The following is a 27,877-nucleotide window of genomic DNA, read 5'->3' on the forward strand; positions in this document are numbered from 1 at the left end:
ACACTAGAGCTTAGAGCTGGGCTGTAAAGCTGTAAAGCTATGTAATCCTAGCCTAATTCGTCAGCTTTTTTTTTTTTTTTTTTAATTCTGATGTATTTGCATGATTTAGGTCATATGCTCTTTCCTTTTTTTTTTTTTTTGCAAGAGTAAAAAAAGCCCTCAGGGTTTTGCTGCAGAAACATTGTGAACTGCACTCTTTTCATGTGTAATAAAATAATAGACTAGTAATAGGAGTTATAATTACCAAAATAACCAAAAATAAGTGCATATTTGACATTCTTCTTATTAAAATAAAATGTAATATTTATTCATGTGAATTAAACATTATGTCATTATAATTAATTGGCTAGTATTAAATATTTTGTGGGGTTTTTTTTTTCAAATTCATTCGCTTTTTAATGAATGACTAAATCATTGCTCTGGAAATCTACAGGTAAAGCTGTAAGGAATTAAATTTAATTGGCTTGTAAATAAATTGCATAAATCAGGCTTTACCCCAGTGTTGGTTTATACTGAGGGATTAACTGGTTCACAAAAGAAGAGATTAGAATCACAATACACTAAGCCACATCTCCTTTACAAATATAATCTTATAACTCTGAGGATGAGAAATCCTATAAATGGGCGTTGGAGCACAAAGGCTGTGGCTCACGGTTTGGTCATAGGCCTGACACTCACTCAGACTGGGTCTTATGTGAAGAGGATTTGTTTTGGCTCAGCTATTGTTAATAACCAGAGAAAGGCAGGCAGGCGGTCTTTGTTTCTTTGGTTATCAGTCTCAGAGCAGTGTGAGCAGCCCCACAGACACCAACATGAGCTTAGAAACAGATTTAACCAGTTCAACCAAAATCTGAGCAGAGAAAAAAAAAACAGAATACCCCAATTTATTACGCAAATATCAGCATTAATCAATATATACAATAAATAACAGCTCTCCAACAAAAGGATACTGGTGTCATGGTCAGAACAGAATAGCAGACAAGCGCAGATACTGATAAAAACAAAGTATGTTTATTATAGAAATAAACAGATGTAATCAGGGTCGATACAGAAACAGGGGTGATCACCAGTAGACAGAGCAATGTAGACAAAACCATACCATAAACGAGAGACAGTCCAGAGTTCATACACAAGCAATCCAGTATCAGAGGTAATCCAAGAGGCGGTGGTGAAAGCACAGTCCAGGTCATACACAAACAATCCAATATCAAAGGCAGAGGCAAAAATCGGCGTCGAGAAACAAAAAGCAAGGTCATACACAAAGTAAACTGAGACAAGAGATAAGTAACGCTTTGTACGAGGATAACCTACAATACGCGGCGATGAAGTCTGTTTGGCGTGCACCTTTATAGTGCCAGTAATCAGTATTCGGGACTTCCTGGTGGAAGCAGGTGAGGTGTCACGTGATCAGGTGAGTGCGTGATGTCAGCGGGTGGTGCATTCTGGGTAGTGTAGTTGTTAACCTGAGAACCTCCGTTAGAGCTGGGTGTGGAAGGGACAGAGGAGCTAACAGCACCAGACGTGACAGTACCTCCCCCCAAGGGAGTCGGAACGGAGCCGGAACGGGGACGACCACGACGACGTCCACCCGACGGGCAGGGAGTACCGGCGGGAGGACCAGGCGTAGCCTCAGAGGTGACGGGCAGGCGGGGGTTGCGAGACTGGGAACCCCTACGCACCGGAGCCGAAGAAGAGAGTGAGCGCTTGGGACGCCCACGGGGTCTAGGAGCAGGCTTACTAGGGTGACGAGCATGAAATTCGGCCAGTAGAGCAGGATCCAGCACGTCACCGGCGACAACCCAGCAACGCTCCTCAGGGCCGTAACCCTCCCAGTCTATGAGGTACTGGAGCACACCGCCACGCCTGCGTGAATCCAACACCTCTCGAACCGCATAGGTAGACGAATCCTCCCCCTCCACTGCCGCGGGCGGCACGTCATCTGGAACACCCTCAGCAAGCGGACCTGGGACAAGAGGCTTGAGCAGAGAAACATGGAACGAGTTATGCACCCTGTACTGAGCCGGCAACTCGATCTTATAAGTCACCTCATTAACCTGAGACAACACTTTAAATGGGCCAATATACTTGGGCAGCAGTTTCCTACAGGCCCCCTCAAACCTCAAGTCCCGGGTCGACAACCACACCCTGTCTCCGGGTTGGTATTGGGGGGTGGTACCACGGTGTCTGTCGGACTGCTCCTTATATTTCCGTAAAACCTCCGAGATTTGCTGATGCGTCTCCTCCCACACCTGCTCACTCCGCTTCATCCAGTCGTCGACAGCGGGGATCTCAGTGGACGACGCTGTCCACGGAGCTAACGGAGGCTGGTAACCCAGAATGCACTGGAAGGGAGTGAGACCAGACGTGGAGTTAGTTAATGAGTTTTGGGCTATTTCAGCCCAAATCAAATATTGTGACCATTCAGAAGCATGTTTAAAACAGTATAGTCTTAAAAATTTTCCCAACTCCTGGTTAACTCTCTCACATTGACCATTACTAGTAGGGTGAAACCCAGAAGTGAGACTCACGTGTACACCTAAATGTTCAAAAAACGATTTCCATACCCGGGAAGTAAATTGAGGACCTCTATCTGACAAAATGTCCTCCGGGACCCCATAATGTCTGAAAATGTGTGTGTATATAGCTTGGGCGGTCTGAAGAGCAGTAGGAAGAGCAGGAAAAGGGATAAACTTAACTCCCCTAGAAAATCTGTCTACAACCGTCAGGATAGTAGTGTAGCCCTCAGATTCAGGTAGATCTGTAACAAAGTCTACAGCAATATGTGACCATGGTCGTTCAGGAACAGGCAGAGGACATAGCTTACCGGCTGGAAGGGTTTTGGGTGTTTTGCATTGTGCACAGATAGAACATGAAACGACGAAAGTTTGAACGTCAGCTCGCATGGTTTCCCACCAATACCGAGCTGAGATTAGTTGTAGCGTACGTGTAACACCTGGATGGCCGGAAGTAAGGGCAGCATGTGCCCAGCTAATGAGCTGATTGCGAAACTGCTCAGGTACATAAATCTTGTGAGGAGGGCAACCCTCCGGAGGTCGTGTGTTTACTTGACTCTGCTGAATGAGGTCATCAAGTTCCCATCTAATGGCTGCTATTTTAACAGTGGGTGGTAGAATGTGTTCGGGTTCGGAAGCGTGGCATGTGTCGTCGGGGGAACTAAAAACACGGGATAAGGCATCAGCCTTAGTGTTACGGTTGCCTGGACGAAACGAAATAGAAAAATTGAATCGGGAGAAAAATAATGACCAACGAGCTTGACGGGGGTTTAGGCGTTTAGCTGTACGGAGATACTCTAGGTTCTTGTGATCTGTAAGAACGGTGAATGGATGTGTAGCACCTTCCAGCCAATGACGCCACTCCTCTAGCGCTAGTTTTACAGCCAGCAGTTCTCTATCCCCTATCCCATAATTACGCTCCGCTGGTGACATTTTCTTCGAGAAGAAAGCTACGGGATGTAATTTGGGCGGTGAACCGCTGCGTTGGGAGAGTACTGCTCCGATGCCAGTATTGGAAGCATCGACTTCCACAACAAAGGGTAGGTCAGGATTAGGATGTTTGAGGATGGGGGCAGAAACAAAGGCGGACTTTAAGTCTTGGAAAGCTTTGTCAGCTTCCGGGGACCACTTAAGAATTTTGGTAGCATTCTTAGTCAACGCTGTAAGGGGGGCAGCTATGGTGCTGAAATCGCGTATGAAGCGCCTATAAAAATTTGCGAATCCTAAAAAACGTTGGAGGTCTTTGATAGATTGGGGAACAGGCCAACTAGTAACTGCGTCTACCTTCGAGTCATCCATAAGAACTCCCTGGGAGCTGATGACATAGCCGAGAAATGCGACTCTCTGAAGGTGGAACTCGCATTTCTCGGCTTTAGCATACAGGTTGTTCTCCAACAGCTTTTGGAGAACTGAACGAACGTGCTTAACGTGTGATTCAAGATCGGGGGAATAGATCAAAATGTCATCTATAAAAAGTGTTACGTATTTCCCAATCATGTCCCTGAATACGTCATTCATAAATGACTGAAAAACGGCGGGGGCGTTAGCGAGACCATAGCTCATAACCTGATACTCGTAGTGACCATTAGTAGTAGTAAACGCTGTTTTCCACTCGTCCCCCTCCCTAATGCGGATCAGATTATATGCACTGCGGAGATCAAGTTTGGTGAAGTAAGAGGCCGTGCGTAGTTGCTCGAGAGCACTAGGGATGAGAGGCAATGGGTAGGCAAATTTCTTTGTAATAGCATTTAAACCTCTATAATCTATACAGGGTCTCAGTCCCCCGTCCTTTTTCTTCACAAAAAAGAACCCAGAACCGACAGGGGACTTTGACGGCCGAATGAAACCTTGCGCCAACGCTTCGGTAACGTAATCATTCATAGCTTTCTCCTCATCTAAAGTAAGGGGGTAGACTCTAGCTTTGGGTAGGGTGGCACCCTCCACTAGGTCGATGGCACAATCATAAGAACGATGAGGAGGTAACTTAGTAGCATTCTCCTTGCTAAACACCTCTAAAAAATCTGAATATTCAACGGGTATTTCAATGGGATCAGAAACCTCAGGACTTTCAACAGAAGTAGAATGAATAACTAAACTATCTAAAGCTAAACAGTGTTCATGACAGTGAGCAGACCAAACCGTGATATCCCCATCGCGCCAGGAGACAGTGGGATCGTGAGTCTTCAGCCATGGCATCCCCAGGATAACTGGATGTTCCGTGCAGGGAAGCACGAAAAGTGGTAGTTCCTCGAAATGAAGAGCGCTGGCTTGCAGGGTGATGGGTAATGTCTGTAGTGTGACCGGTTTGGAGCGAACCGTCTTCCCGTCAACAGCATGGATGGACAGGGGGCGTAGAAGTTCACGGGTGGGCACTTTATGCTCCTTAACCAGGTCCAGACTGATGAAGTTCCCCTCCGACCCGGAATCTACAAGCGCTGAGACAGAGAGCATACCATCAGGCAAAACAATATTTACCGGAAGAGAAAAGCATTTTGAACGAAGGATTGTGTCATGCTTACGTACCACGTTAGCGCGTGGAGAGCACTCCACGCGCTGTCCCAGGGCTGAAGCATTCACGGGTCGGGTCAGGAGACCACACTCAGCCTTGAAATGCCCGGCCTCCCCACAATAAAGGCATAGGCGAAGCCGGATTCGACGCTGTCGTTCCTCTGGAGTCAGCCGGGTTTTCTGGATGTCCATGGGCTCTGGGGCAGGCAGCGCAGCTTTCTCAGGTGTGGGAGCGCGGGGCAGAGCGCGGGGCAGAGACGCAGGAGTGTCTTGAGTGCGAGGACTGGTCTTGGGTCGGCGCGAGAGAAGTTGATCCAGCCGGATCGACAGTGAAATGAGCTGATCCAGGGTCAGAGAATCATCTCTGCAGGCTAATTCCCTCTGTACATCTGGATTAAGTCCGCATCTAAACACGTTGATCAAAGCAGCGTTATTCCACCCACTACCAGCTGCGAGAGTGCGAAACTCCAAAGCGTAGGAAGCCACCGGCTTCTGACCTTGCTTAAGAGCCAGCAAAAGTTCTCCATTAGACTGTCCATACCGCGAATGATCAAAAACTGCGCGAAAAGTAGCCAAAAAGTCAGTGTAACTAGCCCCAGAAAGGTCTTCCCAAATAGCTGTAGCCCATTCGAGTGCCTTACCAGAAAGCCGAGAGATAATGAAACCGATCTTAGCTTTATCGGTTGTAGGCGGTGAATTACTGAAAAACACGGAGCATTGTAAAAGAAAACCGCTGCATTTTTCCGGATCCCCATCAAACAACTCCGGTTTAGAGATAGAAAATCCAGGCACAGAAGAGTTAGCGTTGGGCATACTGGGAGCAGCTAAAGGGCTAGGGCAAGTCTCAGTTACGCCTCTGAGGTGAGCTAGCAGCTCAGCTAGTTGTTGCTGCTGCGTGGTTTGCTGGCGGGCTAGCTCAGAAACAGCTTGGGTCACACCAGCGAGCGTTTGCTGGTGCTGACCGAGTAGCCTCCCTTGGTTGGCTAGACCAGATTTAATAGCCTCAGTATCCGCTATCTGATTTAGTTCGGCCGCGTATTCTGTCATGGTCAGAACAGAATAGCAGACAAGCGCAGATACTGATAAAAACAAAGTATGTTTATTATAGAAATAAACAGATGTAATCAGGGTCGATACAGAAACAGGGGTGATCACCAGTAGACAGAGCAATGTAGACAAAACCATACCATAAACGAGAGACAGTCCAGAGTTCATACACAAGCAATCCAGTATCAGAGGTAATCCAAGAGGCGGTGGTGAAAGCACAGTCCAGGTCATACACAAACAATCCAATATCAAAGGCAGAGGCAAAAATCGGCGTCGAGAAACAAAAAGCAAGGTCATACACAAAGTAAACTGAGACAAGAGATAAGTAACGCTTTGTACGAGGATAACCTACAATACGCGGCGATGAAGTCTGTTTGGCGTGCACCTTTATAGTGCCAGTAATCAGTATTCGGGACTTCCTGGTGGAAGCAGGTGAGGTGTCACGTGATCAGGTGAGTGCGTGATGTCAGCGGGTGGTGCATTCTGGGTAGTGTAGTTGTTAACCTGAGAACCTCCGTTAGAGCTGGGTGTGGAAGGGACAGAGGAGCTAACAGCACCAGACGTGACAACTGGATGAGTTTTTTTTTCCATAAATTGAATTGGTACATCTGAAATAGCAAAGAGAGGACCAGTCACAATTATTTTTTTTCTGTTTAAAAAGGCATTACAGAAAAACATACAGAGTTTCCTAATAAGCGTTTTAACATTGCCTAAAATTATTTAGTATCCATAACAAAACTACAGTATATACATCCAGGGAATACATTTGACAGAAAATCAAGAGCAGCAGTCAAAAAAGAAAATGAATATAAATAATACATTTATACATAAAAGAATATATCCAGTTACTTTAAACCAATTAGGTTTACATCATTAGCTTAAATTACATCTCAAGTGTTTCCTTCTATGTATATTTTTAACAAGTCATCTGGTCTTATTTCTAATATATACTTTGTCTATTTTAAATAAATCCATACTTATATTTACTGACAATGTTATCTTTTCCATTAGATAAATCTCCTAAGTTACGTTTATCCAGTCATCTAAGGTTGGTCCTTCTTGTTGCATCCATTTTCTGGTCAGAGCTTTTTTACTGGCTGCTAAAAGAACAGCCAGCAAAAGTCACAATGACTTTTTGAATCCATATTGTAACGTATGTATGTAGTATATTAGGGTTTATTTCTATGTTTACTGTGTTGACAGTTTACTGTCAAAATAGCAATGAACGTCTGGCAGTTGACGACTGACTAGGTTGTTTTCAGTCAGTGGAGCATTTGTGTTTTCTGCTGCTAAGATAGTAATATGCCAGAAATTTACCAGAGGACACTATATCAGCTATATCAGTGGAAATCACGAGGGCAGTGTAGCCAATAGTTCAAGAGAAACACAACACTGCGATACAGCTGAATGCTTTTAGGTGTGGCTAATGATGGTTAATAACTAACATATTAATGTTAAAACAGCACTTAGTAAATAATAATGATATTACAAATAAAAATGTGTGTTTTCCCCCCACAAGTACAGTATTCCCTCAAACCTCAAAGAATTATACTGCAGATTCACCCACCCCCATGTTTCGCAGTTGGCAATCTTTTTTTTGCTCTTGCTCTTTACAAATACAGGGGTTTTGCTGATTGTGGCTATAGAGTTTTTTGTCTAGATATCATCTTGACCTCCACATCTCCCCTGAACTTTTTTAATAACATTCCATACTATAGAAACTGCAAGCTAAAAAACTATTAGCTCCCTTTTTATAGCCTTCCCCTGCTTTTCCTCTTGTGTTCCAATCTTTAAACAGTTACTCAGTGGAACCCATGCTCTCTGAGTGTTTGAAGAGTCAGAGAATTTATAAAGCAAGGAATTTATTCAGCTGACAGCTCCTAATTACAGTTGGTGACATGCCTGTGGCCTGATTTGCTAACAGCAGACGAGAAATAATTATACGCATTCATCAGTCTGAGAATGGTTAGCACTGAATCGTCAGCCTCAGTAAAATCTGTCATAATAAAGCGAGCTGTTTTGTTGGATGTACTGAAGAACATAAAAGCAATGAAAGCTTAGTCAAATAACTTTATGAAGACATTATGATTTTAGAAATGTTTATAGACAGCTTGTAAGTTTTTTTTTCCCACACATTTTTAGACAGAAAAAAAGAATTGAAGCCCCTTAGATTGGGCACACAGAATGATTTAACCCTTTGATGCGCAACATGGGTCAAAAGTGACCCAGCTAAATTATAATTTTCTATATTTTTTTGCAATAAATTCATTTAATAAATCAGTATTCAAGGCATTCCTTAATTAACATGTTTTTCATTATAGTACATCCTTATTTTATTTGTACTTTTCTTACTTTTCTTGAATAAAAGCCCTTTTTGTATCAATACCTCTCTAATGCCTAAAATGGGTCAAAAATGACCCAAATTCATTTTCTGTGGAACTTTATGTATGATTGAGTGTTTCTATTATATATCTTAGCAATAAATTAATTTAATTATTCAGTATTCAAGATATTCCTTAATTAACTTGTTTTTAATTATAGTACAATCATTATTTTATTTTATCCTTTTTAACTTTTGAATCACTACCTCTTTAATGCACACATGGGTCAAACATGACCCGGTTGAGTTTTAATTTTCTATATCTTTGCAATAAATTAATTTAATCATTCGGTATTTAAGGTATTTATTGATTAACTTGTTTTTAATTATAGTATGTCCTTATTTTATTTGTACTTTTCTTACTTTTTGAATAAAAGCCCTTTTTGTTTCACTACCCCTCTAATGCACACATGGGTTTTCTATGTCAAGTCTTTACCATTTCACAGCTCAGCACAGCTCAGCACAGCTCCAGTCTCACAACTCAGTGCTGATTTATAGTAACATTAACATTTAGAAAATATTTGATGGCAGTAGTGAAAGATAACTGTATATAATATTTGATTAGGTTTAGCTTACCTTGAGAGTGAGTACATTACATTACATTACATTGAGATACTGAATGACTGAATTAATTTATTGCTAAGGTGTATCATGAAAAGAATTTTAAAAAGGTTTCTGCATTTGTTTGTTTTTTTAAGTACATTTAATTTCAGATACATGTAAGTAACTTCAACTCAGTTTCAAGACTTAAATGTTACACAGAGTAAATAAGTGAACTGAACTTCAGTCAATCCTTTCTTTTAGTAAACTTTACTTAATTTCTGCATACAATATTACCTAATTACAATTACTGAATTTATACAATATTACTCAAAAAATTTGTGTACATAATATATTATAATTCCTGAAATTTAAATAGTTTTAATTAAAACACACATATTACACTTTTTAGTATACTAAAGAATATACTACATGCCATCCATGTGTTGAGACAGTGAAACTTGGTCTGTTTACAAAATAAATCTTTGAGATTATGTAAACATTTTTTGTAAAATATTTGTAAAATGTAAAATAATGTGTGTTTTAACTAAACATATTTGAATTTCAGTAATATTGTATAAATTAAGTAATTGTAATTAGGTAACATTGTATGCAAAAATTAAGTAAAGGTTACTAAAAGAAAGGATTGAAATAAATATGTTTTAATAAAATAAAAGTTAATTAAATTAAAAAAATAATAATTAAATTTAATTAAAATTAATAAAAACTTATAAAATTATAAAAACATAGTAAAATTATAAAAACATGGTAAAATAAAAAAAACATGGTACAATTGTGGTAAACATGGTAAAATTATAAAAAACATGGTAAAATAAAAAAACATGGTAAAATTATAAAAAACATGGTAAAATTGTGGTAAACATGGTAAAATTATAAAAAACATGGTAAAATTGTGGTAAACATGGTAAAATTATAAAAACATGGTAAAATAAAAAAACATGGTAAAATAAAAAAACATGGTAAAATTGTGGTAAACATGGTAAAATTATAAAAAACATGGTAAAATAAAAAAAACATGGTAAAATAAAAAAAACATGGTAAATTTGTGGTAAACATGGTAAAATTATAAAAACATGGTAAAATTATAAAAACATGGTAAAATTGTTGTAAACATGGTAAAATAAAAAAACATGGTAAAATTGTGGTAAACATGGTAAAATTATAAAAACATGGTAAAATAAAAAAACATGGTAAATTTGTGGTAAACATGGTAAAATTATAAAAAACATGGTAAAATAAAAAAACATGGTAAATTTGTGGGAAACATGATAAATTATAAAAACATGGTAAAATTGTGGTAAACATGGTAAAATTATAAAAACATGGTAAAATTGTGGTAAACATGGTAAAATTATAAAAACATGGTAAAATTGTGGTAAACATGGTAAAATTATAAAAAAACATGGTAAAATCAAAAAACATGGTAAAATTATAAAAAACATGGTAAAATTGTGGTAAACATGGTAAAATGATAAAAAACATGGTAAATTATAAAAAACAAGGTAAAATAAAAAAACAGGGTAAATTTGTGGTAAACATGGTAAAATTATAAAAAACATGGTAAAATTGTGGTAAACATGGTAAAATTATTAAAACATGGTAAAATTGTGGTAAACATGGTAAAATTATAAAAAAACATGGTAAAATCAAAAAACATGGTAAAATTATAAAAAACATGGTAAAATCAAAAAACATGGTAAAATTATAAAAAAACATGGTAAATTTGTGGTAAACATGGTAAAATTATAAAAAACATGGTAAAATTATAAAAAACATGGTAAAATAAAAAAACATGGTAAAATTGTGGCAAACACTGTAAAATTATAAAAACCTTGGTAAAATCGTGGTAAACATGGTAAAATAAAAAAACATGGTAAAATTGTGGGAAACATGGTAAAATAAAAAATATGGTAAAGTTATAAAAACATGGTAAAATTGTGGTAAACATGGTAAAATTATAAAAACATGGTAAAATTGTGGTAAACACTGAAAAATTATAAAAACATGGTAAAATTGTGGTAAACATGGTAAAATTATTAAAACATGGTAAAATTGTGGTAAACATAGTAAAATTATAAAAAACCATGGTAAAATAAAAAAACATGGTAAAATTGTGGTAAACATGGTAAAATGATAAAAAACATGGTAAATTATAAAAAACAAGGTAAAATAAAAAAACAGGGTAAATTTGTGGTAAACATGGTAAAATTATAAAAAACATGGTAAAATTGTGGTAAACATGGTAAAATTATTAAAACATGGTAAAATTGTGGTAAACATGGTAAAATTATAAAAAACATGGTAAATTATAAAAAAACATGGTAAAAGAAAAAAACAAGGTAAATTTATGGTAAACATGGTAAAATTGTGGTAAACATGGTAAAATTATAAAAAACATGGTAAATTATAAAAAAACATGGTAAAAGAAAAAAACAAGGTAAATTTATGGTAAACATGGTAAAATTATAAAAACATGGTAAAATCGTGGTAAACATGGTAAAATTATAAAAACATGGTAAAATTGTGGTAAACATGGTAAAATAAAAAATATGGTAAAATTGTGGGAAACATGGTAAAATAAAAAATATGGTAAAATTGTGGGAAACATGGTAAAATAAAAAAAGATGGTAAAATTATAAAAACAGTAAAAATTGTGGTAAACATGGTAAAATTATAAAAACATGGTAAAATCGTGGTAAACATGGTTAAATTATAAAAACATGGTAAAATCGTGGTAAACATGGTACAATAAAAAAAATGGTAAAATTGTGGTAAACACTGTTAAATTATAAAACATGGTAAAATTGTGGTAAACATGGTAAAAAAACAAGATGGTAAAATTATAAAAATAGTAAAAATCGTGTAGAACATGGTAAAATTATATAAAAAAAATTAAATTAAAAAATGTATTTTTAAAGTGAATTTTATGCATCATTTTTTTCAGTGTGGGTCATTTTTGACCCGTGTGTGCATAAGAGAGGTAGTTTATATTATAGAATATGTTGATCATCAAATGTTTAAAGGGTACCACTTAAAAAAAATAAGACTACCTTTATAAAGGATTTATAAACGGTTTATAAATTAGATTATTAATTATTATTGAATACTTAATATGTTTAATATATTAATATGGATGGTTTAATGCTGATTGATGGATGGAAAAAAACACAAAGTAAAATCAGTTTCTAGAAAGATCTGAGGTTTGTAGAAATGAGTGTGGAATCAATATTTTGCTCATTTTTAGCTCACTGTTGCCACTTGTTATATGTTATGTGTTATATATTAATTAACTGCTTATTAATGGGTTTTAAAGTATTTGCAACCTAATATTAAAATAACCATTAATAAACTTATTTATAAAGGTAGCCTTATTTTAAAGTGTTACCAGTCAAAGTAAGAAGTGCATAAAGAAAGATTCCAGGCTCGTGGTAGTAAATGACCTGAGTGTATTCTGTATGTGTGTGTGTGTGTGTGTGTGTGTATCCCAGCAGGTGAATGTAACTTTAATTATCTCATGCTAATTACCAGACATGACATATGACCCCATTAGCGTAGTGCGTGCAGGTGAGAGCTGTGTGACTGAGGCTGTTGTGACGGGAGTTCTACACACTGAAAGTCATGCAGTGATCCCCGTATCCCTCTACTCCGCTCCATTATGGGTCAGTAGGTCTGTGTGTTTGGCCGGCGAGGCTGCACACGTGCGCGTGAGGCGATAATCCCTAGTAGCTGCAGCTTCTCCGACAAGTGTTGTGCAGATCCGGCGAGGGAGATGGAGAGGCAACATGCAAAGTGTGTGCCAAGCGGGGATTAGCACGGGGGGAGATTTGCCCTACAGATGGCTCTCCCTCCTAGTTTTATATGTGAGGGAATTGTTTTTTGGGGATAATCATGGGAGGTGATGATGGTGAGCTTAAGGGAGGCGGTGTAAGTGAATTAGACGTGCGGTGCGGTGGAGAAGGACAGCTGTGGTGTCCTCATTCATGCAGATCTAGTGAATTTGATGTTTCCTGCTTCTGAAAACGACTGAAAGATATTTGCTAATGATGCAAATGATGAATGATTCCTAATGGTTGTCTCTGTGTTGGTTTCTCCCGGATCAGAACACCTACACTAACGCAGACAAGCTGCTGGAAGCTGCAGAACAGCTGGCTCAGACTGGTGAATGTGACCCGGAGGAGATCTATAAGGCAGCGCGGCACCTGGAGGTCAGGATCCAGGACTTCGTGAGGAGAGTAGAGCAACGGAAGCTACTGCTGGACATGTCCGTCTCTTTCCACACTCACACTAAGGAGGTAAGATGTATTTAAATTAGCATTTAATCACTTTACAAACATATAACTCTCAATCACATATGGAGCATTCAGCCAGTTACCATTTCTATATGACCTACACTGAAATAAAACAGCCTTTTATAGAAAGTGTTACTGTTTTTTTTCTGGAATCATGTTAACATGACAAGAATAGACTGTTAAAATTATATTGAAACTAACAATTAAAATGAAAATAATTAAAAATTGATACAGATACAGCTCTGCAAAAAAATAAGACACCACACAATAATGATGAGCTTCTTTGATTTTACCTAATTGAAAACCTCTGGAATGTAATCAGGAGGAAGATGGATGATCACAAGCCATGAAACCTGCACCAGGAGGTGGCGTAAAGTTATACAAAAGCAGTGTATAAAACTGGTGGAGGAGAACATGAAATGTTGCATGAAAACTGTAATTGAAAAAAAAAACAGGGTTATTTCACCAAATATTGATTTCTGAACTTGTTTATATTTATGAATATAAACTTGTTTTCTTTGCATTATTTAAGGTCTGAAAGCTCTGCATCTTTATTTTTTATTATAATTTCAGCCATTTCTCATTTTCTGCAAATAAATGCTCTAAATGACAATATTTTTATTTGGAATTTAAGAGAAATGTTGTCTGTAGTTTATAGAACAAAACAACAATGTTCATTTTACTCAAATATTTACCTATACATAGTAAAATCAGAGAAACTGATTCAGAAACTGATTAAGTGATCTCTTAATTTTTTTCCAGAGCTGTATGTCACTATCAAATGCAGTTTATAACTTCAAGAAATATGCAATAAAAAACGAAAGAGTCTTTGCATTATATGATCATATATCAACTATTTATCCCTTTTGGAAGAAATCAGTTCTTGTCCTTAACTTATTGTGTTTTAACCATTTCAGTACTGCATTATGCTCCAGTGATGGGGAAATAAATATAAAAATATATAATAAAAATGTTTTTTTTCTATCTGTAATGCACACAAAATAAGAAACTAATACCTTAACATAAAATTCAGTTAAATGCAATTAACTTTTTTCATTTTTCATTGTATTGATAACCTGTGTTTAACATTTTTATTTTATTTTTTATGTGACAAACCATTCCTACACAGTAAAATAAACATAATCAAAGAGTTAAAACTTGTAAAAATGAGCTCTTATCACTTTTTCTCGTTGGCTTTTGAGTGCTGCCACACACTAATCCCTTAACTGCTGTTTGCCGCTGTGAGTGTAGTAAAAGCTACTGTCTAAGCTACTGTTTCATTGGCTTGTAAACTTGTTCATTGGCTGGTTTATGGTCTGTTCTGAATGACAAAAGTTAGTCTAAATTTGTGTTATGTGCAACACAACATCAAAAAAGGAAATATATGATGTCCATTGTAGTGGACGCAGGGTATGAAAGGGTTAAATGCCTTCATGAATGAATACATATATGTCTGAATATACCACATTTGATTTTTTTTTAGAAATATTTCTGTCAAGAGGGTGAAATGGTTGATAAATGGTTATTTGCTGGAATGTAAAAAACAACAATATTTACTCTTCATTTTCTGTTGCAGGGTACCAGAAACTGTATGTAAAAAAATATTTATATAATATAAATGATAAAATAATCCAATTTTACGGTATTTTTCACATATTTCCTAGTTCCTCTGCTTAAAGAAAATTATTTTAATATTTTTTACTGATAGGATACATTGACACATTGACTGAAGACACTAAGTAAAAGCCCACTGGAAGGTTCTAAAGCACCTGCCCATAGGCTTCCATTATAGATTCATTTCAATACAGCATGATTTTTTGTTCTATTTTAAGTAGAGATTAGGTTGAGATTAGGTTGAAAAACACTAAACTATCCCTTTAAGTCTTCCAGTGTTTACTCACGATCTTCCTTCAATAAAAGAATCCTTATTTTAACTAAAAATACAAAGCATGCTACAGAACACATCTTTAGTAGATATTTATAGACATCACAGAGGACTAAGAAGGCATGCAGAGAGCAAAGAATGCTGGGAAATGTGGTCTAAGAGGTTGGTGGACCTTCTGGGGACCATAGAGATAGACATACCAGTCGTTCACTGGGGATCAGGTTAGATTACTGTGGTATGCAGAGACTCTTTTGTGGTGTTTAACTCTCACTCGCCTGTACCAGATGTGAAACTGCATGATGAGAGAGAGAGAGTATTAGATCTGTGTTTACACTGTCCGTCAAACGTTTAGAGGTGGCTGGCTTTACCAGATGTTTTAATACAAATCATCCTGTTTCTTCTGTTTTTCCAAACGTAACATTTAAACAACGAGACAGAAAAAAAACAGCATTAGCAGTTGTAGATGTCTGTGATCAAACGTGTACATTTCTAAAAGTGTTTGAGTAGTAATGAGAACATTCTAGAACAGAGTGAATGGTGGGGGGATATTGTAGAACAAAGTAAATGATGGAGAAATGTTCTAGAATAGTGTGAACGGTGGAGAAGAAAATATTGTAGAACATTGTGAGAGTTGAGGAGAACATTCTAGAACAGCGTGAGTTGTGGGACAATGTTCTAGAAGAGTGTGAATGATGGGAAATTTTCTAGAACAATGTGAATGCTATGAACATTCTAGAATAAAGTGAATGTAAGCGAAAGATTCTAGAACAGTGTGCATTAAGGGGGAAATATTCTGTAACAGTGTGAATGGTGAGAAGAGCATTCTAGAACAGCATGAATGATGGGAAGAACATTCTAGAATATTACGAATGGTGAGAAGAACATTCTAGAACAGAGTGAATGGTAAAAAGAGCATTCTATAAGTGTGTGAATTAGGGGGAAATATTCGTGAACAGTGTGAATGATGAGAAGAACATTCTAGAACAGAGTGAATGATGAGAAGAACATTCTAGAACAGAGTGAATGATGAGAAGAACATTCTAGAACAGAGTGAATGGTAAAAAGAGCATTCTAGAAGTGTGTGAATTAGGGTGAAATATTCGTAAACAGAGTGAATGATGAGAAGAATATTCTAGAACAGTGTGAATAGTAAAAATAGCATTCTAGAACAGTGTGAATAGTAAAAATAGCATTCTAGAACAGAGTGAATGGTGAGAAGAACATTCTAGAACAGAGTGAATGGTAAAAAGAGCATTCTAGAAGTGTGTGAATTAGGGTGAAATATTCGTAAACAGAGTGAATGATGAGAAGAATTTTCTAGAACAGTGTGAATAGTAAAAATAGCATTCTAGAACAGAGTGAATGGTACAAAGAGCATTCTAGAAGTGTGTGAATTAGGGTGAAATATTCGTAAACAGTGTGAATGGTAAGGAGAACATTCTAGAACAGTGTGTATTGTGGTGAAATATTCTGGAACAGTGTGAATGGTAAGGAGAACATTCTAGAACAGTGTGAATGATGGGGAAATAATATTCTAGAACAGTGTGAATGGTGGGGAAATATTTTAGAACAGTGTGAAAGGCGAGATGAACATTATAGAACAGTCTGCATAAGGGTAAGAACATTCTAGAACAGTGTGAATGGTGGTGGTTCTAGAACATTCTAAAAAAGTCTAAATGGTGAGAAGAACATTCTAAAACAGTGTAAATGGTGAGAAGATCATACTAGAACAGAGTGGATGGTAAGAAGAACATTCTAGAACAGTGTGAATGGAGAGGGCAATATCACAGGCTCTATACGTTCACTAAGAGAAGCACAGCAGTGAGCACCACTAAAGCTCACTGGTACTCTGCTGTGTAATCTTCATCAGCAGCTCATACATTCATTAACTCATCTATCTTTCTGTTTTACATACTGATCCCAAAGCAGCCTCTAATGTTCCTCACAGAACCACGACAAAGTAAATATTTCATAAAGCAGAAGAGGCATCATCCATCTCCAGCAGAGCGGGCATCATCCGTCTAATGGGCTCTGTTGAAGTGAGTGGTGTTGCTGGACTGTGGCTGTGCTCGGCCGGTTTAATGGAGCTGTAGTTTGTTGTGTAGTGGTTCTGATGGATGATATTCAGAGAGAGACTCTGGGAATGTGGTTTTAGAGAGACTCGGCTGCTCGTCTGGGAGAGTTTAGAGCCACTGCTCTGCTGTCTCTGGAGGATATGTCATGCTAAAGCAGGGATTATGGATGTGGGGTGAACCACAGCTCTTACTGAGAGAATACACAGAATCTTAAAATCAGTCAAAAGCTGCAACTAATTCCACTTCTTACTATTTATGGTCATGTTAGATTTGGTACAAGCAGAAATTGGCAAAGGCCTCACGATTCATGATCATTTTAGGCTGATGATTAGGCCACAATATGAGTCTGTTGATACTGTTAAAGGTGCAGATGTGATTCATTATTTTAAAAAGCTCCTATTCAGTGGTAACTACAGGGGTTGAACAATGAAACTGAAACACCTGGTTTTAGACCACAGTAATTGATTGTGGTGACGGAGAGTTCTGGTGGAAACAGAAGAGTTGAGGTGCACATTGAATTCTGCCGTGATTTGAGCAGCCGTGGTTTTATGTTTTTTGGATACAATCCGGGTTAGCACCCGAACATCCCTTTCAGACAGCTTCCTCTTACAGCGTCCACAGTTAATCCTGTTGGATGTGGTTGGTCCCTGGATACCGTGGCTCTTGATGCATCACAAAGACTTGCTGTCTTGGTCACAGATGCGCCAGCAAGACGTGCACCGACAATTTGTCCTCTTTTGAACTCTGGTATGTCACCTATAATGTTGTGTGCATTGCAATATTTTGAGCAAAATTGTGCTCTTACTCTGCTAATTGAACCTTCACACTCTGCTCTTACTGGTGCAATAATGTGCAATTAATGAAGATTGGCCACCAGACTGCTCCAATTTATCCATGAAACCTCCCACACTAAAATGACAGTTGTTTCAGTTTCATTGTCCAACCCCTGTAGTTTTGAAACACTATTTACTGTGGTAGTGTGTGATTTGAGACTGCATGATATTGGTAAAGTGGGTGGCCATGGTTGATACGAGATTATGTTGGTAGCAGTGACCCTGTGTCAGTGCAAAACAGCAAGAACTCCTTCTAATTCAACCATCTATATACATCAAGGTGTGCATGTGGTTTGTTTAGAAGCATTTGGTTCATATTGTATTAATACTTTAGAATTCGTTTAGAATGGGAGATAGCCGTTCAAATCCTGTTTATGTAGCGCACCATCGACTACTGGAGCCCTGAGAGAGCACAGTTGGCCTTGCTCTCTCTGGGTGCGTAAATGCCGCTCTTTCTCTACATCACTTCAAAGGGTGATGTCACTCAGTACAAGGCATCTGTGAGCTGATGTATCAGAACCGATTTGCTGCGCTTTCCTCCGAGTGATCTGGCTACTTGACAATGCTGCATCAGCAGCAGTTCAAAAAGAGGCAGCGGCTGTCTTCACAATTACCGGAGAAGCATGTGCTAGTCTTCACCCTTCTTGTGTTGGGGCATCACTAGTGAGAGGGGGAGTCCTAATGAGTGGGTTGAGTAAGTGGCTGTGATAAAAATTAGCAATAAAAAAAAAGCTAAAAAAAAACAAAAAGCAGCATTCACACTTATGAAACACTATGAAACAGCATGAACAGAGCTATGGCGTCAGGGTTGGTTTTAAGCAAACCAAGATTAGAATGAACACACCATTTGTATGATACCAAATGCAAAAATAAACACGTTTTATTAGTTTTATTAAGGACCAGGTTTTTAATAGAAATAGGAAATGGGTAAAGAACTGCTACACCCACCAAAAGTGAATTTTCTATTGCGTGGATCAAAAAGCAATGACCTTTAAGTATGTGGTGTTGAAGTCATAGTTTAAGAAAAACATATATCTTTTTTGGTTTGCCATATAATTCTTATGATTAACAATTAACAGTCACATCTTAAAGAGCCACTCTAATATGTTATGTAGTAATTATGTTGCATCATTAAAACCTTGTCTTTCATATTGTACCTCTGGTATATTGACGTTTTTGCTGTTAATTTTTTAAACCACTCTTTAAATTGACAACAGAAAACACTTTGACTTTCAAAAATTCGATCTAATGTGATACAATGAAGAAAAATACAGTATACAATATATGAAACACAGAATATCTTTCATTTTCAGCCAACCACTATTCTAACCATTCAAGTGATGTATTGTCCTAAAACCAGTTACATTATCTATTTTTTTGGCAGTTGTGTAAATAGCTTTTTGGCTTATATATATTATGAGCGCTTATGACAAATTTTATTAAACCTCTTACAGTACATCCTTTTTTTTCTATCCTTGTGTGTGTGTGTTTGTCTGTGAATGTGTGTGACTATGTATTCAGCTACAGTACTGGTATTTGTGGCCTCTTAATGCCCAAGGATGACAGGAAAATCTAAACGCTACATCATTTTGTTGGACCTCACAATACGATGTCCTTCTTCACACTGAGGTTCAGGTTGGGGTCAGGTTTCAGTGTAGGCGAAGTGTAGTTAAGCTATAGTAATACAGAAGTCAGTGGAAATAGGAGTACATTGGAAATGCATGTGTGTGATTGAAACTGACCTGAAGCCTCCGGGGACCGGGCTGTAAAAGCAGGGGTCACTCTGAGGTAGACAGCCAATCTGTGTCTACACTTCTGCGGGGTCAGATGGGAGCAGAAGGCCCGGTTGAGCGAAAGCCGTGAGGAAATAGAGCAGTCAGAAGCGCAGACACTCTGTTCTTACTGACCGCGTCTCTGACGAGCTTTGGCAGGTTAGCATGAAGCGGTTCTGAAGAGTTGGCCTGCTGGAACAAACGGACGCATGCCAAGAAACAGCCTGCGAGGAGATCCGAGGTCTACAGCGGCTCTCAGAGGAGCGAATCGAGCGCCAGCATCAGCGCAGAACCTGCAGCCGCTCTACCTGAGTCCACTCAACTCACACTGGCTTACTGGAAGCCGTCTCTGTTAGGAAATGCTATTATTGGCCCTGCTGGCCCAATAAGTGCCTGATATATCGAGACTCTAGCCAAATGAAATATGTGACTGATGTCCTGGAACATCAGCTTCCATAAATTTCGGAATGCTGCACGCTCGACTTGCTTGACCATTTTTTTTCTATTTAATTGTCTTCTGGTGAAGTATGCCATTCCAAAAGTGTACATATGTGTAGTCCATTAATATACTCATCCTCATAAAATAGTTCCACACAGAAGGAATCAACAGATAGGAATGAAGCTTGGTAGGTAGTAGAGCTGTACAGTATTGTAAAAAAAATTGACATTGCAAATGTTCTTTTCTCAACGATATACAGTACAGGCCAAAAGTTTGGACACACCTTCTCTTTTTCAATGCTTTTTCTTTATTTTTTATGACTATTTACATTGTAGATGCTCACCGAAGGTATCCAAACTATGAATGAACACGTGGAGTTTTGTACTTAACAAAAAAAGGTAAAATAACTGAAAAAATACATTTTTTATTCTAGTTTCTTCAAAATAGCCACCCTTTGCTCTGATTACTGCTTTACGCACTCTTGGCATTCTCTCCATGAGCTTCAAGAGGTGGTCACCTGAAATGGTTTTCCAACAGTCTTGAAGGAGAGGAGTTCCCAGAGGTGTTTAGCACTTGTTGGCCCCTTTGCTTTCACTCTGTGGTCCAGCTCACCCCAAACCATCTGGATTGGGTTCAGGTCCGGTGACTGTGGAGGCCAGGTCATTTTTTGTTAAGTACATAAAACTCCACATGTGTTCATTCATAGTTTTGATGCCTTCAGTGAGAATCTACAATGTAAATAGTCATGAAAAAAAAGAAAACGCATTGAATGAGAAGGTGTGTCCAAACTTTTGGCCTGTACTGTATATCGTGATATTAAACAATGAGTCAGCGCCAAGCGCTCAAAACCAGAGGAAAACAGCAAAACAACAGTAATCGGCCATTTAATCAGGCATTTAAATGGCTTTTTAAAAAGTAAATAAGACTGGGATTTTCTGGGAATAAACGCGTGAATTCACATTCAGATGTAACTGGAAATATCTGCGCTGCAAAACCACTCAGCAGCTCATTCAAGAGAACAGCAATGTTATTTTTTTCTTTATTTTGTTTATTGTTTATGTAAAAGTCGGGTTTGCGCTCTGCATGGCTAAGATAGGATTGGGCAGCTGACTGCTGACTGTTGTCAGGGTTTTAATCAGTCAGTTGCGCACCTGTATTTCCCGCTGCCAAGAAAGACACACGCCAGATATTTACCTGAACACAACTCACTTCTAAATCACCACGCCCAATGGCGTGAATATATTTCTAAACTTTGACTCTATTTCAACAGCTATTTTAACATTATTTTTAACTGTTGATGGGGTGTAAGATAGAAACAAACATATTTTCCTACTATATAGCTTTGAAATCCAATACTTCCTCCTAGCTAAATTATTTCCAACTATTTCTTGGATGATTAGTCTATATAGTATGGTGTGCCTCTGATTTCTGATCTGTTTTCCACAGCAGGCTCCTGCATATTCTATGTGATTACATCTCTTTTCCATCATTCCTCATTGATTCATGTTAAATTCTCTTCTTTGAGGAAGCACATAAAGTAGCAATTAGCTTAAGAGTGAGCCACTTTTGCAGCGTGTGCAGGAAGAACCTTGTTAGAATTCTGGAACAGATTCAAGATTGGAGAGACACACCCCTGCAATGCGCATAGTAGCGTAGCGAAATTAAATACAGTCCAACACAAGAAAACGATCCGTCACCTGTATGCGCCACATGTGTTTTGAAGCTGCTGTTAAACTATATATATATACTATACTATATATAAAATATATTACTGTAGATAATGAGATGCTGAGTTATATCAGTTAAAAGAGACAGTAAATCACAGATTCCTTCAACTGAACTTCCACTGAGCATGCCACAGCAGGACTAGATATATTACTGAAATTGTGAGGCTGTATGGTTATTAATTATGTCTCAGTAGCTGCAGTTTGCTTGTTATCTTGGTAAATGTACCCTGTATGATGTGTGTAGTGTCCACTGGCACTGTTTTTTAAGCATGTCAATGTGTTCCATAAATCCATATTCCATCATTTTCAGCTTCTCTTCTGTGGTTAAAAAGTGGCTGTTCTGTGTGTGTGTGTGTGTGTGTGTGTGAGGCTCGTATGTGGGTGATGTGGGCCTACCTTTGTTGACACTAAAACGCTGTGGACATTCCTACATATATAATTCTTTTAATACAGCCTAAATCAAAAAACATTTCTAGATATTTACATGGAATATTTACTTATTTGGCTGCAATGCCCTCTCTCTCTTTTTACATCCATCCATCTTTCTGATTGTTTTTTCCAGGGTTGTTCCTGCTGTCGACACTTACCTTGCGAGAACTGCCATTTAAAGCAGCCTAGGTGGCAGTTCTCGTAAGGTTAGTGACATTTCAGTTTGGAGAGGCACAGGAATGTTTTTATTTATTATTTTAATATAATACAAGAAATTTACAGGAAAATACTAATTTGAGAGGACGGCGGGAAAGAGTGGTAAAATACACTGTAAAAAAAAAAAAGTGTAAAAAAAAAAAACAGTAATTTTCGGGCAGCAGGGGACGCCAGAAAATGTCTGTAAAAAACCCGCAAAAAACAGTTATTGTATTTATTATAATTAACAACTATTACTGTCATTTTACAAGAACTTGTCCTATAATTACATGAAATCTTTCACTTTTATCAGATTTTAAATCATAAAAAAGCGTCATACACTCCTTATACAAGGGAATAATTCGTAATTTTACAGGAACTTGTCCTATAATTACATGAAATCTTTCACTTTTAACAAATTTTAATTCTTAAATAAGCATAATACACTCTTTATAAAATGGAATAATTAGTAATTTTACAAGAACTTGTCCTATAATTACATGAAATCTTTCACATTGAACAGATTTTAATTCTTAAAAAAGTATAATATATTCCTCATAAAACAGAATAATTAGTAACTTTACAAGAATTTGTCCTATAATTACATGAAATCTTTCAGTTTTAACAGGTTTTAATTTTTTTTTTAAAGTATCATATATTCCTTATAAAACAGAATATTTATTAATTGTACAAGAAATTATCTTTCACTTTTAACAGATTTTAATTTTTAAAAAAAGTATCATACAATAATTATATAATAATTATTAACTTTCCAATAAAAACTATCCTATAATTACATGAAATCTTTCACTTTATGGTAGTTTTTCCGGCCAAAACTAGAGACTTGACAGGTATGCTCCTACTTAGCTGAACCACCTTGTTAATGTGAAGTCATAAAGTGTGCAGAGAGAAAAATAAGGACTACAGTCTGTAATAATAAAACTACAAACTGCTCCTGTATGGTCAGTGGATAATTTCTATTAATGTCTCCTGCATTTAATTGATCTATTCATCATGAAATTCTCATTACATTTGACATTCATATCATGTCAAAAATGGAAAATAAAAGGAACAAGGTTTGACCATGACAGTAACAGGACTAGTTGTATCTAATGTTTCCTCTGCACTAACATGCATGCCTTGTCATTCATGCCAAATCTAGCTGTACACCTGTTTCAATGGCAGATCTCATTAGAGAGATCACATGATCTAATCAGAGCATTTAAAAACTGCCATCACCCCTCAGTATCCAGACAGAGGCGACAGAGACTATTACTATTGTTTTAAAGCTCAGAAACAATACAGCGGTTTAGCTTTGACTGTGTGACTGTGATTAATGTATGCACAGATTTTTATTACTTCCATTCTGCTCTGGGGTTATTAGATGAATGATGGAGTTTATGATATTTATTTTCACTAAGCTGCCATTTATCAGAGTTAAAATGAGCAAGATTACATCTTGGCCAGTTGCTCATAGCTGTTATTGGAGATTACACTGCGGCCTCGTCCAGTACGTCAGTCCGGCTGAGAAATCTCCAAACAGCATTTCTTATTCTTTCACTGTACAAGTTGGCTTTGAAAGGGGTTGCTACGGGAACGAAAGACATGCAGCAGCTAAGCATTATGAACGTGTTAACCCTTTAGAGGGAAGAGATCGAATCGCTGGGAGCAGGATTTTTTCTCTCATCTCTCATGCAGTGTCTCTACATTGTTCTGGAAGGTTATTCTGGATGATCTCCTACAACATACCAAGCTTTCCAGCTCAATTCATTGCTGTTGGATGAAGTCTTGGAAAGTCTTATGTCTCTAAAATAGCAAGTTTATGGAAGAAGAAATAACTGCATTTATGTTGGTATATATAAAGAAATAAAAAAACTGAAAACAAAAACAGCAACATTGTCTTTACTATTGTTTATGGATCACACTAAATAACAGAAATCAAACATCTGCGATAAAAAAAAAAAACTACAAATGGTTATTGACAGTCCTAAAATTGTATTACATAAATGTGGATTAAACATACCATAGGATGCATGCAGTGTTTTTTACATGTCTATTAAAGCATTTTATTTAAGCTCCTTTTTATTGAATTATTTATGGCACACGTAGTATGGTGTGGTATAGTATGGCAGTAGAGTATGGCAAATGCAGTAAACAGACTTTATGAAATAAAGGGGCGATACAAAGAGCGGTCAGAGCAAGCAGGGTCAATATTAGTAAACAGCAGCAGTAAGGGTTAAACATACCAAAGTACAGAGACAGTCCAAGGGTCATACACAGCAAGGTGAAATCACAGAGCAGGCAACAATCAGGGTGGTAGAACAAGCAATACAAGGTCGGTACAGGGAGAGAGAGTAAACACAGGAATTGGAAATGTGTTTTAAAGTGGGGTAAAGCAGACAATACTTGGCGAGGTGAAGTATCAGTATGAGATGAACAGGTGAAATCAATATTCTGGTGATTGACTTCCTGGTAGTGCCGTGTGCAGTGTTATGTGACTGTGGTGTGAGGTTTTAGATTGTAGTGTGAGGTGAATTCTGGGTATCGTGGTCTGGAGATTGGAGATTGCAGGTACAGCAGGTAGAGTGTGGGAGAGACAGAAGCGACTTAGACATACATAGCAGCTTACATTAATAGTTTTTAACACTGCAACAAGAACACTAATTACATTGTACTGTTTTTCCCAAGTCTTATCAATAAGTGTTACTGTGTTCTCTGTGTCACATTGGTGCAGGGTGCTGAAAAAAGAGCCAGGTTATCTTTAACCCTGTCATTTGGCCACTACCTCAGGTTTAGGTTTTTTTAAGTTTTTTTGATTAACATTTGGTATTGTTGCCTTCTATTCTAGTGTTTTTGTTTTCTTGCGAGTTATTACTTCCTCATTTCCCAGCTTTTGCTTTATTGCATGCCAAATTTAAGCTTGAATATTGGTAGAGGAAAAGCTGAAGTGTAAATAAAATTAACAAAGACTCTAACATAAGAGTTTAGAGGGTTTGGAATTGGACCGTTTTCTTCATGCTAGACTTTTTTTTAAGGAGGGATCTAAAAAAGTGTTTGAAGGTCCACATTATTTTATGTTTGATGTAGCAAACTCTTGAACTTATTGTTCAAGTATGTCAATGACAATAATTCAATACTTGGGCCCATATAACATGTTTGTTTCTTCTAAATCTCTTCTTTTATCCTCTAAATTCGCAGGTACAAAGTTCAATTTTGACATTGCTGAGATCTTTATTGGCTGTATTATTAGTGTGCTCATACTGTGAGTTGTGTTCTTCAGTGCTGGTTCAGCATGTAGATTAGAAATCACATATTACTGACCACACTCGCAGCTTCTTGCCAAAAACAAGTCTGCAGAATTGATAAGAATCAAAATACCATACATGTTTCGAGCTCTGCTCCCCTAATCAACTGCTTGAGTGTGTGTGTGTGTGTGTTTGTGTGACAGAGATATGTGGCCTTCTGGAAGCAGAAGAAGGTAATTTGTTGTCTCAGTGCACTGCGTGGTAAAGCCTCGGGCTGTGAATAGCGTTTCCAGCTTATTTACTCTCATCTCGATGTGTCAGTCAACTGCCGAGAAAACCGAGTCACTTAATCACTGGCAACCGTGTGTTTTCTTTCTCTAGGCCAAAAGTGGGAGCTGTCATTGTGCAGAGCCACGAGACGTCTCGTGTGTTTTTGCAGTTGTGTGTTTTTTTTCTCGTTGTTTGGAGGGAAAGAGTGAAAGTACATGTTTCCGTAGGCCTGTAAAAAATGCTTCCATGTTGTCTGCTAGAATTACCGTGCCACTGTTGAGGAATAGCATCCGAGAACACTGAACGTTCACTATAGAGCTGAGGGGGTGGTGTAGACGCTGTGTGTCACGTTTACGAGCGTTTTTATTTGATAGGCTGAGAGAGACTGGAAGTCCCAGAGGAGTTAGGTGAGGAAATAAATGGCAATCAGGGACACAGCGGAGTTACCACCTAATAAACATCTCTCTCTCACTCTCTCTCTCTCTCTCTCTCTCTTCATCTCTCTCTCTTCATCTCTCTCTAACTGTCTCTCTCTTGTTATCCCTTATTCTCTCTCTGTCTCTCTCTCCATCTCTTTTCATCTCTCTCTCACTGTCTCTCTTTATATCCCTTATTCTCTCTCTGTCTCTCTCTCTCCATCTCTTTTCATCTCTCGCTCACTGTCTCTCTTTTTCCATCCCTTATTCTCTCTCTGTCTCTCTCTCCATCTCTTTTCATCTCTCGCTCACTGTCTCTCTTTTTCCATCCCTTATTCTCTCTCTGTCTCTCTCTCCATCTCTTTTCATCTCTGGCTCACTGTCTCTGTCTCTTTTTCATCCCTTATTCTCTCTCTGTCTCTTTCTCCATCTCTTTTCATCTCTGGCTCACTGTCTCTGTCTCTTTTTCATCCCTTATTCTCTCTCTGTCTCTCTCTCCATCTCTTTCCACCTCTCTCACTTCTCTCTCTCTTTCTATCGCTTATTCTCTCTCTCTGTCTCTCTCTCCATCTTTCTCTGTCTCTCCATCTCTCTTTCTCTCTCCATCTCTCCCTCTCACTGTCTCTCTCTCTCTCTGTCACTCTCCATCTCTTCCATCTCTCTCACTGTCTATCTCTCTTTCCATACCTTATTCTCTCTCTCTCTTTCTCTCTCCATCTCTCTCTCACTGTCTCTCTCTCTCTCTCTTTTCATCCCTTATTCTCTCTCTCTCTGTCTCTCTCCATCTCTTTCCATCTCTCTCACTGTCTCTCTCTCTTTCCATCCCTTATTCTCTCTCGCTCTCTGTCTCTCCATCTCTCTCACTGTCTCTCTCTCTTTCCATCCCTTATTCTCCCTCTCTATCTCTCTTTCTTTCTCTATCTCTCCCTCTCACTGTCTCTTCCTCTTTCTATCTCTCTTTCTCTCTCTCTCTCTCTCTCTCTCTCTCTCGCTCTTCATCTCTCTCTCTCCATTTGTCTCTTACTGTCTCTCTGTCTTTCCATCTCTTTCTCTCTCTCCATCTGTCCCTCACTCTCTCTCTCTTTCCATCTCTCTCTGTCTCAGTTCAGTTCAGTTCAGTTCGGTGGTGATTTATTGGCATGAATGTAATTACATACACTATTGCCAGAGCAATTCATAATACAAGTAAACAGATATTAGAATATAATAATAACACAAATTAAATAAATAAATAAATAAAAATAAAGTTTAGAGAGAGAACAAACTAGTAATATTAAAAGATTGATTGATCAG

The 27,877-nt window shown here is 37.8% G+C and overlaps 1 protein-coding gene across 2 annotated transcripts in view; it reads left to right on the forward strand.

The window, feature by feature from the left end:
- The window catches only part of kalrna (kalirin RhoGEF kinase a), a 320,295-nt gene that overhangs the window by 180,983 nt on the left and 111,435 nt on the right, over nucleotides 1-27,877 (forward strand). For both annotated transcript variants that reach the window (XM_007253494.4, XM_049485020.1), the window contains exon 11: nucleotides 13,110-13,301. In XM_007253494.4, the coding sequence (XP_007253556.3) occupies nucleotides 13,110-13,301 (192 nt within the window). The remainder of the gene's footprint in view (nucleotides 1-13,109; nucleotides 13,302-27,877) is intronic.

This window comes from Astyanax mexicanus, chromosome 11 (genome assembly GCF_023375975.1).
Source record: "Astyanax mexicanus isolate ESR-SI-001 chromosome 11, AstMex3_surface, whole genome shotgun sequence".
NCBI classification, from domain to species: Eukaryota; Metazoa; Chordata; class Actinopteri; order Characiformes; family Acestrorhamphidae; genus Astyanax; species Astyanax mexicanus.